Consider the following 13020-nt stretch of genomic DNA (forward strand, 5'->3'; position numbering starts at 1 on the left):
ATGCATTATTATTATTATCATCCCTATTATTTATTTATTTTTGGAAGGAGACCGAAACCCATTAATGGCATTTCCATACATTTCAATGTGGATAGATTATTTCAGATATAAGTGTTGAGATTATGATTGTGTCCTAATGAATCTAACTTGTATCATAAGGCAACGTTGGTATGTGCACTGCGATTGACTGATGACGACCAGTCCTGGGCATACCCCCCCCCCCCCCTCTCTAAAGTCAGTTGGGATAGGCGCCAGCTTACTCGAGACCCTAATGAGAACAAGCAGTATAGAAAATGGATGCACAGCTGACATTTGCTCATTGTTGGTTATTGTAGCCCTCAAAGGATTTCATATGAAAAAAAATTCACCACCCAAAATATTACAAACAGCTCTCCATAGGTTTCATCTCAGTTTTTGCCCTACTGAGATCCAACGATAAATTGAAAATATTATTGACTGCTGCATTGCATCACAAAGAAAGTGGTTTCTATTACTTTGGTTCGAGAAGCGACACACGCAAGTGACTACTCCCAGCCTCTCAGTATGATGAAGTGCAGTTCCACAATCTCCAATAAACGTGCGGGATTTTTTTAGTCGTAAGGTGTCCCTAATCAAACGTCACATCTTAGAAACCATGGACATGTATCGTGTTATATTCCAGCTATTCAGGTGAGCTCTGATTCATCCACTGAGCCGTGCAGCCTGCAGCAAATAGTGTGCACAACAACGCCGTGTGAAACACAACACTCGCACACACACAGTGCAGGGAGATAGCAGGAGACGCATGGTGATGATGCATCCATCTGCATGGTTTGTGTGTGTAGTGTGTAGTGTGTAGTGTGTGTCTTACCCTCTGCGGCCAAAGAACACCGGAGCAGGAGTAAAAACATCCCCGCAGACAGCGCACACTTTGCAGGCATTCCCACCGCTCCGCTCCGCCACCTGCTCCCTCTTCTTGCGCGCCTCCCCTCTTCACCTCCTCCGCATCCTCCTCCTCTTGCTCCGGCATCCCTCACCGGAGCAAGGTCCGCTCCCCGGGCTGCCCCCGGCGCACGCTCCCTCAGACCGGCAGCCATATCCGGCGGATGAGTTGCTGAAGTTTGGCGCGTAAATAATACATTGGATCAGGCTTCTGCGGGCTTGTGATCCGGTCTTGTGGCCAGGGCTGCAGGGAGGAGGGAGGGGGGCGCAGGGTGCAAGGGCTTCGGGGTGCTTGACGCTGCGTTGAAGCCAGATGAAGAAATGAGCCCTACCGGTCCACTTCCGCTCGGTCCACCCATCATCCTCATCATGAACATCATCATCATCATCTTCGTCGTCGTGGTGCATATCTCATTCACATACTGCAAAATATTAGAATTGCGCCTGCAACTTCCGGTGTTCCTGCATCCTACCATAAAATGTTAATTGAGTATTTTTGGGAACAATCTCAATTGCAAACGGTCTTTAAAACGTGTTAAGCGGGGCTCGTCTTTAAAATTCTCTCTGAATAACAATTTGATTGTACCTGCTTTTGTCCACACGGGGTCAGCACAGCGCCAGGCAACAACAAGCAGCCTGGCGGTGTGACTGCAGCATTTAGCCTAAACTCTTGTTACTCGATGGGCTTTTTTTCCCACGGAGATTGCTTTGACACTCACCAATTGTAAAGATGCAGTAAATGACGAGACGAGATGAAGGCAGGTTGTCTCTTTTACTCCACATAAAAATACTGCCTGTTCACATTAAACAAAAAGCTACTGCCTTCCAACCCTTTGATCTCTCTCATCTCTTTGTTATAAGAAAATTAAAGATCCCTTGGGGGTCACCACTATAGAATTCACTATAACAAAAGTCAATAATTAGAGTGAGTTGAGGAGCTTCATTGCATAAAAAATATATACAGTCTCTCTCAATGTTCACATTAATCTTACTATTTTAATGGTTAATGTGGGAAAATATTCAGTCAACTATTGCTATGAAGTAATTACTACCTTCACCCCTAGCACTGAAATAAGTGCAATTAGAATAGGCATATATGACCTTTGACCTCAACTACCATAGACAGCATTTAACAGAGCCCTTGACTTGATAATCAAATTTTTCTCCAGAAGAAAAAGAAAAAAAAAAGATAATCTAATTTTACACTGCCAATGGTTTTAAATCATTTTCCCGCCTGGTTTGGTCGTCGTTGTCCGTCAAGTATTTTATGTCAAACCAGAAAATGGTTTTGCCACACGTCTTGCATTATCTGAAGCCACGTCACGGCGTTAAAACAGAGTTTCTTCCCAGATCTGGCAGGCAATGTCATGGATTAAAATGAGTACTTTGTGAATTTTTGGATCAGAGGTTTTAGATCTGTGATGTTATCAGTGTGACTGCTGTGTAGAAAGAAGCAGCATGGGGAGTTTTATCAGTGACCCAAATGTGTTTACAAATCACATTCTTACTGTATCGTTGCAGAAAATCGTTGGTATGCTAAAGAAAATAATTATTTAGTGGAACAAAAAAGAATAATCTGTAATGTTGGCTGAATTAAAAAAAAATTTTTTTTTTACTGTCGAAAAAAAACCTGAACTTTTGAGGTTCCGCTGTATAATATAAACAAGGTCAAGTTATTGAAACACAAAATCTGAGTCATTGAGAAAACATTTGTCATAACTGAATGAATAAGGCAGACATTCCAAAAAAAACTGCGTCAATAGGTTTGTTTTTAATTCAAAGTGAATCTTAACAATAATACACCATTTATAAGTCTTACTTCGACACTCACCAAAAGAGTCACCTGGAAAACCCGCATAATGTGACTAAGTAGAGAAGGCTTGGTCACACCTAAATCACTGAGAACTAGAGAGGAAACACTAACGCAAACTGTAAAGAGACATCACATCCATAGTTAAGTTTCCCAGTCCTCATACTGTAAATATTGCACAGTGCAATTGCTACATGGCAAACTAGTGTAGCACATACAAATAAAAAAGCAAATAAAACAAATGAGAAAAAAAAAAAAAAAAGAACATCAAAGCCACAAAATAATCTACAGGTTTTTAAAACAGTAATAGCTCAGATTTCATAATCAAGTGTATTTGATGAGCCATCTAGACAGATAATTCCATACGGCATGAATTAACTCTGCGGAAAGAGATGAACACAAGCTAAAACAAAATAGAGCGAAACAAATCAAAACAGTAACACAGTAGCACATTGAGACTAATACCAACCCTGAATTAACAGCTCTAAAAAGGATAAAACCGCAGCAGAGGATTTTTTTGTTTGTTGTCGTCATAAAATCATTACTATAATAGTTTACAAACTGTTTTATCTGTTAAATGTTACACAAATCCTCCAAAAGAAAGCAACACATTTCGTTAAAGCAAGGTGATGTTTAAAAATCCAAACAAAAGGTTTCATCTCCTCTTGAGTCGCATTGCTGGTGAATACTTTGGGAGGAACCACAACACGGATGACATTTTCCCATGCGCCTTATTGGCAAACTTTTCCTCTGCCAAGTTCACGTCCTGTTGTCGAAAGCTTTCGCATTCAAAATGATACACGATTAGAATCAGTAACAAAAAAAAGCATACAACCATATCAGTGTTGAAACGTATCGCACTTGTGAGCGTGCTGCCAAACCACGATCGTAATCTCCTTGATTCATAAAGAGAAAAAAATCAACATGCAAAGGAGAGAAGTTGATGATTCTTCAAAGCCAGTGTTACCAAATGTGCTTGACGAAAACTAAGCGACGCACATGCAAGCTCATGTAAAGTACACATCATCTAAGAACACTTGTGTGGTGCAATGAATGCAAAAATGTTTTTAAAGTATTGCATCTGCTGTTTCAAGCCAGTGACGATCCAAAAGACGTGATTATTATTATGATTATTACGCATACGTGTATTATTGGTACAATCCACCACTATGCACTGTCCTCTGATGTTTTTATACAAGCTGATCAGAGGAGAACAGGATGAAGTCTTATCTTGGGTTTCTATGTTCTGGTCAGTAAGACACTTTGAACACTCATCTATACGGACAAAAGTCTTGGGACACGCCACCTAATGAGTCATCAATCAGGAGTGGACAACGTTCCTCAGCTCCGTGTAATTCTTTACAGTGGGAACAGATGTGGCTCTTCCGGTTAGTAGCGCATGAATCAAAGTCTTGATAAAGGCATGGCTGGATGAGTTTGGAAAAATGCCAGAGCCCTGACCTGAACCTCAAACACTCAACCGTACTTTTATACATCGCCTGCTATAAAGCCAATTGAATCCATCCATCCATTTTCGGAACCGCCGATCCTCACGGCAAATTTTGATTTTAAAAAAAAATGGCAATGATTTTTAATTGGATCGACAATTGGATGCTGCCCATCTTATTTTCACCTGGCAAGGATGAATGAAGCCTCTCTTACATAGCAGCACCCTGAACCAGTTATCCATGCCTTCATCACACCTCAAATAGATGACTGTAACACAGTTCACTTTGGAGTCAGCCAGAACTCTCAAAGGTCTCCAGTTGGTTAAAAACACGTCTACGAGCTTCTTAACTGGAGCATGCGATTCTTATTCTGCATTCCCTCCACTGGCTGCATTAGAAATTTAGTCTTTTTTTTTTCCAATCTCACAGTGGGATTTTGTTTGAAATAGTGATTGGCGGCACTGGCCAATAGGGAGGTAACAATAACGCCAATATCGTTATATTGCGATATTAAAACTGCCACAATAACATCGTCGTCATTTCACGATATTAAAAGTAACACATATGTTTAAAAAGTCAGGTTGATTTCCATTTGTGCAGTTCTAGCGCCCTCTGGTAGCTAGTTTTTTTTTTTGTAGTTAAATTTTTATAAGGGATGTTTTGGCCCTTCTATGTTTCAAATCTTTGCTAATCGTCAGATGTAGGGGAACGTAACATGCTTGTGAACCAAGTCAATATGTGGAGGAACTCAATGTGTGCATGCATTAGCAAGTAAGTGTCTCAATATTAAGTGTTATTGGAGATTGTGTACAAAAAACACAATATTGTGCTTTTCTTTAGTACGAGCTCTTTTTTTCTTACAATATTGTGACCTTTCTTTAATACCGCCAACCTCCCCACAATATCGTGATAATTATCGTATCATGAGCTTCATATCGTTACATCCCTATTGGCCAATAGAAGGGGCTTATTTCAAGATATCGGTACTTACGAAAGCGGCCATGTTGCCGTTTTACAATCAGGAACTAGAAATTTGATTTCAGAATAGAAAATTGTGGGGGGGAATTTTTTGTATCAAAAGTAATCAAAAGTACTAGTACTTGGTAACGGTGGCTACTCAAGAGTTAAGTACTTGTACTAGTATCGGTCTGGAAAAAAAAGTTGTTCAAAATCAATTCCTTGCATGAGGACTTAAGTCTTTATTCCATTAATAAATATTAATAAAATGGGAGTTCTTATTATCACAGCCACATCTCTGATGAGGTCATTTTGTATGATGCCATACTTTTGATTCCCAGCACTTGTCCATAAATAGTATTGACAGACGTAATGTGTTCTCAGTCTTCCTCCTTCAATATGCATCTCGAATGTTGTGAATCTCAAGGCACATACGCAGTGCTGCTCACACTGCTTCAGTTTCAGTAAAGGACCACACCACAACGGCCGCGTTCCAATTCAAAACAAAATTGAGACCAGCAGGGGGGGCAGCCATCAGAACGCAAGGCAAAGCTGATATTCTTATAACATTGAACAGATAAAAACATTCTAATAATAAATACTAGGTCAAATCAGTTGAACCTTTTTTTTGGGGGGTGAAAACCATTTTTGGCCATGTATTCTAATCCGCCTTCCTTTGTTGTGAGTGTAAATAATTTGAACATGCACAATGATGTTTTTAAATCTCTCAGTGCTCCTGCACTGGTAGACTATTGTTAACGTACAAGTACAACGGACACTGTAATCTACGTTTTTTTAAATGTGTACGAAAAGTCAATATGAAAACATACAAAAATGAAGTTAATACATCGATACATCACCTATATGTCGTTATGAGCCCAGAGGATCGGTCGAAAAGGATCTAAATACTGATGCAAAAACACACGCGCGCGCACACCGAGAAACAACAAATGCAACTAGTGTTCATTATCAGCAATACAGTAGTTACAATGACACTCCAAATAAGAATACCCAAAAACAAATCAAAACCACTTCTATTAGATAATTCGGGACCTACACACACGCACGCACGCACAAAATCGCAACGCTAGCATCAAACTCAGAGAAATCACCTAATTTCACAGCTATGGAAGTGGCAATCATCATTTAGCAGCTTATCTATGATACATTCAAGAAAGAAATGATACGACTTATTAATTGCCCAAATAAGCTAGACAAAACCTCGGCCGTGTTTAAATACATGTTTGTTTGTTTTTTAATCCGCCCCGATTCTACAAACTACATCCTAAGAGGTTGACGCAAAGAGTAAGCTACCTTGCTCAGGAAATGAATTACAGTCTTTGGTGCTGCCAAGCAACTTCATTTGAAATTAAAAGACAAAATGATACACAAATAACTAAGAAACCAAACCAAAAAACACACACGGATTATCTACATATATAGATATATGGTATATAGACTGGTGACACCGGCTCCCACCGTATATATTTATATATGTATTTATTCTTATATCCTCCCTGACGGAATGTTTAAAAGAAGCAGTCGACACTGAGAAGCCTTTTAGCCATCAACAAATGTAAAGGGAAACGTTAACTTTTGTCACACATGCATAAATGAGAGAATTGCACACAATTAACTCACACCTCATCAAGCATTGGTACTAAATACTCTAAGCTCTACAATATACGTCCATATATATGTGTGTATATCGAATACTGCATGGTTTGCTCAGGCTTAGAAAATTCCATACTGTGAATTCATTTGCATCGTTTTTCCTTACCTTAGCCAAAGCCATGCCCGCGCACGTCGAAAACACCGAAGAAACAAAAGTGAAAACAGTCCAAATGAAAATATACGGAGACGGGCGGGGGGAGGGGAAAGGCGACTATTTCGATTGTATTGCAGTTTCCTCAAACAGTACAAATACTGTTAGTAATAAGAGTTTCACTAAATAGAAAGTGATTATCAAATATGAAGCAATACTCAGTACTAGTACACTAGTTCATTCGGACAAACAAAAATTGTTGTTTTTTTTCTCCTCCTCAATAAAAACAGCAAAGCATTCGCCACAGCAAAGCATGCCGTTTTTTCTAGCACGAACAGAAAAAGGAACTTACGACGTCACGCTGAAATATACACCGACGACTCCAAAGTCGAAGCACCGCTATCCGCGATACGTCACACCCATGCAGGCTATGTGCATATAGATATATCGTCACACATAGGATGCATCGAGCGATTGGAATTTCAAGTGCTGCAGTCCAGTACATTAATAGTCTTGTATAATAGTCGCATATAAGTAGTTAACGTGAACAATATGTAAGGCACTATGGCTGGGGACAGTTATACAATGCAGCGAGTCTTGTGACACAAACGATATACGCATCGTCGGGTTGACACTTTTTGCTCATGCAAAGACCACATGCAGCGCGTGAGGAACGACTATTGAAAATTGACATTGCGCACACAGCGACGGACACTGAAAAAGTACAAATACTCGCAACGCGGTACGACACACCGTTAGACGACATCTGGCGATCTAGAGCTAGAGACTGGGATGGCTTTACAAATGTGGGATGCGTCTTGCTCATGTAAGAAGGCAATATAGAAAAATAGCTGGGATCGGGGGTGCAACGTCGAACTATTCAACACCACCCCAATTATTTACCTGTTTTGAGGAGTATTCGTAGAAGATCCAATGCAAAGGTATATCAAATGTGCAAAACACATTAAGTGTGATTTCAACTACTCATTCATTCCATCATTCATACATTATTTCCTTCAGATTTTTTTGCCCCAATAATCATCTCCAACGTCGTCCTTTTTTTTTCTTTTCTTTTTTAAAGCTTGAAGTTCAATTACACCCAAGTTGACATGATTCAAAAAATAGCTTGCTTTCTCTGTGGTTGTGCCATGGTTTTTTTTGGAAATGAAAAACCATGTTGCTCGTGGTTTAAGACAGGATTCGCCCCGTGCGCTTTAGCCCTCGGGTAGTGAGAAGAGTACCTGGGTACCCGTGCTCAGATGTAGGGGTACTGGTTTATTTTGGTGGGGCTGAGTGGGAAACTGGCGTAGGCCGGCGAGGCAATGTAGGAATGCGGGGGGAAGAGGGGCTTGAACTGGCCTTGGGGGTGCAAGGTGGGGGAGGGCAAAAGCCGGGGGTTGATGCCCACTGTGACCTGATGCACGATGCCCGCCGGGTGAGAGATGCTGTAAGTGGGCTGGAGGACGGGACGGGAGGCGCCGGGGGAGGCCAGGAGGTGGGCCACGGGCGCAGCCGTAACCAGAGGACCAGTTGGGGGATAGGACAACAAGGTGGGTTGGGAGTGCGGGTGTCCCCCAAGGTGGGGATGGCCTGCAGAGTGATTCGGACTGCTGTGGGACAGGGTGAAGGCGGGCCCATGTATGGTGGGGGGGATGAAGGCCTGCGGTCTGCGGTGGGCAAAGTTGCCGTTCCATTCCTGGTGGCAGGAAGTGAAATGTTGGACCTGGAGGAGACACGGATCACTTTTCAACAACATGTTGTGCGTTTGTTTGCCACTAGATGGTGCTGTATCCAAGGCTTTTCATTGCAACTTTTGAAATACTGCAGGATGGAATCAATATGGCTAAATGCACACTGGTAGGCATCATCTTTATCGGTGGTTATCAAACTTGTTACACTAGTTAAGGGCCACCTCAAAACATATTTAGCTCTACAAGTACCAGCATAATAACCAACACTAAAATACACAGCATAGTATTTTATTCCCAAGTAAATAAAAGTAAGCCACTGTGACATTATGCAGTTTGAACATTAACAATGCGCTTAAATATGAAAAAACTCAAATTTAAATACTGACTCAGTTCAAATGTATTGCACATAAAAGTTGTAAAAGTCTACTTAAATGTGTAAAAACAAACATTTCATTACGAGGACGTTAACCCAAAAATCTCTTTACAGTATGTTGTATGTGCCTAGCGTTAGTCTAAACATCTGATTAATTTTGCATTGTGAAATATGAATTAAGCAGAAAAATACACCTGTTTTTATACATAATAGGGGGCAACCATTTTGTCTTTTGACTGCCACATTGCAGTCAACTGAAAATGACATCACATGGTGCCTCGGGGCTCAGGTAACAACCAATCGCGGCTTAGCTTCAGCAAACATGTGAGCCGTGATTGGTCATTACCTGCGCAACTGTGATGTCATTTTCAGTCGACAGCATAATGGCAAAATGGCCGCCCCTGAGATGGATAAAAATGGGTGGATTCTGCTGCTTAATTCATATTCCTCAAATGCAATATTAAACAGAATACAGTAGTGGGGCTGCATTCAAGATATTATAGTAAAGAACATTTTTGGGCTGGCTTCCCATTAAAAGATTAAATGCAAATGTATTGGAATGTATTTATGTTAACACAAGAGTGAAGAAGAAGAAAAAAGTTGTCAGGTTTCTCACTTTTATCTTGGAATTCTCACTTTGATGACAGAATTGTGACTTTAAAGTCAGAATTCTGAGAATAAAGTGAGAATCCTGCCAATCTTTTTTTTTTATCTTTCACTGGCCCTAATCCTCTTCCACATACGTTTGATCTTATTTTATGTTGTCAAAATAAATTTTATTTGCTTTTAATCCAGTGATTCTTTTCGCGTGCCTAATGCTACCCATACCACGCTGAGAATCACTGACTGATATCATATTTCTGCTATCTTAAGATAAACTTGTTTTCCCCAACTCATTCTTATTCTGGGAAATCTCCACTGCAGTCAAACAATACGCTTATTGGCATGCACGCGTGAGGGTGTGACTGTATATTATCTAACGCATGCTGCCGCAAGTTCTCACCTGCCCAAAGCCTAAGGCTTGCTGCTGCTGGGGCTGGAATGAAGGGGTGATCTTTTGGGAACGGTTGAGGAGAGGAGTGGAGTGGTGATGATGTCGCCCAGAAGGGCCTCTCCCTTTGGACTGGTATGAAGACTCCAAAACTGAGCAAGAAGCGAGGGAGAACCAAAGACATGAGGATGATATTCATTTCTTGCATATATATATAATTTGTGCAAAGACAGAAGGGCAAAAGCATGTCATTGCTAAAAGTAGATGACATTAAACAACAATTGTGGCAGGAGGCATTATCAGTTGTCTGCTATTTTAGAAGTTTGATCAGCTCCAAATTTTCAACATGGTGGCATCGGCCCTTTGAATGTTGATCTCTATGATTATAAATAGACATGTTTGAGGGATCAGAGAGGAACTGGTAACTAAGCTCTTTCATAGAGCTTATAGTGAGGCCAGATCATCAGCTATAAATATAGCTGGTAGCCCTGGAATAACAAGCTGTGCCCTTTTATGTGGGGCCGCAGTTGCTGGTTGGAGCTGAGACATGACTTTGACATGAAAAGTGATATGACTGAATGATTTCTGTGAAAGATTTACATAGCAACCTTCGCTAAGCCCAATTTTAGAATATAAATATAGTGTGGGGCGGCGAAGTTAAATAAACATTCAGTAGAAGACACATTGACGTCCCACTGGCCACAGCTGTTATAAACCCTACTCATGGCGTGTGGCGTAAAAACTCTTTTACACGTGAATGGATGAAATATTCAAACTTTTGTATTGATGACAGCCAGGAAATGTGCTTACAAGTAGAGATCCGTGTTTTGAATATTTCATTCAAAGCAAATCCCACATGCCATGTGCAGCGTGTTACGAAGCTCACACCCACACAGATACACAGGCTGGCAGTCATTTTGGAATTAGACTATTGGCAGAGAGAAAAAAAAAATCCATTCCGGAGATGTGCTCAGATAAATCAGTCAGGTCACCCATAATCACCTGGGAGAACCTCTGTGGTCGACTAAGATGGCGTAATCCCAGGCCATGTGACCTGTAGAGCAGACAGCAGCAGGGGTGACTAGACTTTTGAGCTATCATGACCTAGCACTCGCTGCTCTCCTGTGTGGCCAAGTAAGTAATCCAGGGCTCATTACTCGCTTAAAGGGGAAATCGACCTTAAACATTTTTTGACAAAAATATGGTATACGTGACCTCACTAGTCTAAACATGACATTCTGATTAATATAACATTTTTGGAGTAGGAGTTAAGCAGCAAGATCCAGCAGTTTTTATCACTATCAGAAGGCGGCCATTTTGCCACTTGCTGTCGGGTGAAAATGACATCACAGTTGCTCAGGTCTCAGGGAACAACCAATTACAGCTCAGCTTCAGGAAACAGGTGAGCTGTGATTGGTCGTTGCCTGAGCCCTGAGCAACTGTGATGTCATCTTCAGTCAAAATAGCCGCCCCCTGAGATGGAAAATGACGGCTGCATAACTTATATTCCACAAATGTAATATTAATCTGAGTCAGCTCTACATGGAATACTAAACCCAGTCATGACATATTAATTAGTGGACTATATGTGGTCACACTGGTCAGCATTACCTATGTTGCCAGGTGTTTCACTGACAGCATTGTTGTTGTTCTGCACCCTCATCGGAGGCACCGCGGCCGTACGCACGGCTGGCTTGCTGGGCTCGGTTTCCAGGGCAACGCATGAAACACGAGGCTTGCAGTTCTGATTGCTGTTTGCCAAGTAACGTCGCTCGGGGAAGGGACTGTTATTGCCGTTGGAGGCAGGTGAAATGTCCACTGTATCGCACCCACTCTCCTGTTCGTCATCAGACATACTGTGGGCGGGAGGAAAGAGAAGAAAAACATGAGGGGCAATACTTTGTTGTGTTGACTCATGCCAAACGCTGTCGCTTGGGGCTTCGTGGCGATAGCAAGCCTGTATCGATCATACCTGTTGGGATGTTTGCAGGGTGACGTGCTGGACTGCACGGAGGTTGAAGAACTGGTGCTGAGCGTGCTGTCGGGGCTGCTGAGGGAGCACACTCGCTCCATACTAACTGTGCTCTGGCATGCCTCGCAATCTGCACTTCCTTTACATCTGACAAAGACAAAAAGACATTTACAGCTGAGCTATAGCTATTTTTCGCTCAGGGGACCTAGCGCTGTACTCACTCGCCCATTGAGTGCCTTTGTGCGCTCTCCTCTTCATCACTACTGATGCTGATGACACTGACAGACGGGCTGGTTAGCTCCGAGATCACCATGGCGTGCCGCTGCCCTTGCGAAACCGAAAGGTCCTCACAGTCCGGCTCTACTTTACAGCAGTTGTCGTCGTCTTCCTCTTCCGCCTGCTCTGTTTCCTGCTGCCGTATAACAGCATGCCCTTCTTCAGGGCACCTCGCTTCTTGCCCTGCTGCCTCTTCCACATTCTTTGCTGTGTCAGCCATCTTTGGGGATTGGCATGGTAAATTTGGGATGTTTGTGTTTTGGGAAAAGCTGCTGCCTCTGTGGGAGGGACGAAACATGTCACTGTTACATCAAGAAAACGGCGTTCATAATAAAGTCAAATCTTCATTGGGTATGCCTAACATCTTACAATGTTTATTAACTTATTCACTGTCAGCAAGATTTCCTCATATTGCCAGCCAATTTAGAGCATTTTTTGGCTGCTCTTTCAAGACTCATAATATTGTGTTCTGTGATAATACTGTATAAACATCGAACCAGCCAAAAGTAATTAGACTCTCTACTTTTAACTTTTTTTATAAGCAGTCAAAAATTTGAAAGGGACAATGCACATTAATCAACATTTTGCAATGTAAGTAAGTGTACCCATGTTAGCTAAGTTAAGCTAATTTTCATTGGCAGTCCCTTGGGCGGATGTAAGAGACAGCCTAAAATGAGAGTCATTAAAATCCCAAATCAATTTCCAACAATATACAATAATATTACACGAGTACATCTCCTGTACAGTTGATAGAGCTAACTAATCTCTCTCATTCAATGAGAGCAGTTTTAGTCCGACTTCAGCCACTGTTTCAGT

At 41.6% G+C, this 13020-nt stretch overlaps 2 protein-coding genes across 4 annotated transcripts in view; both read right to left on the reverse strand.

Annotated features, from left to right (window-relative positions):
• kiaa1549lb (KIAA1549-like b) overlaps positions 1-1424 on the reverse strand; it is a 59176-nt gene extending 57752 nt beyond the window's left edge. The window contains exon 1 of the mRNA XM_077564523.1: positions 851-1424. Within this exon, the coding sequence (XP_077420649.1) occupies positions 851-1076 (226 nt within the window). The 5' untranslated portion in view covers positions 1077-1424. The remainder of the gene's footprint in view (positions 1-850) is intronic.
• A 1249-nt stretch (positions 1425-2673) lies between these two features.
• The window catches only part of hipk3b (homeodomain interacting protein kinase 3b), a 40670-nt gene continuing 30323 nt past the window's right edge, over positions 2674-13020 (reverse strand). For all 3 annotated transcript variants that reach the window (XM_077562883.1, XM_077562882.1, XM_077562884.1), the window contains exons 12-16: positions 12150-12482; positions 11929-12075; positions 11568-11812; positions 9969-10108; positions 2674-8624 (exon numbers count right to left, since the gene is read on the reverse strand). In XM_077562883.1, the coding sequence (XP_077419009.1) occupies positions 8157-8624; positions 9969-10108; positions 11568-11812; positions 11929-12075; positions 12150-12482 (1333 nt within the window). In that variant the 3' untranslated portion in view covers positions 2674-8156. The remainder of the gene's footprint in view (positions 8625-9968; positions 10109-11567; positions 11813-11928; positions 12076-12149; positions 12483-13020) is intronic.

The sequence above is a fragment of the Vanacampus margaritifer genome, chromosome 4 (genome assembly GCF_051991255.1).
Source record: "Vanacampus margaritifer isolate UIUO_Vmar chromosome 4, RoL_Vmar_1.0, whole genome shotgun sequence".
Lineage (NCBI taxonomy): Eukaryota > Metazoa > Chordata > Actinopteri > Syngnathiformes > Syngnathidae > Vanacampus > Vanacampus margaritifer.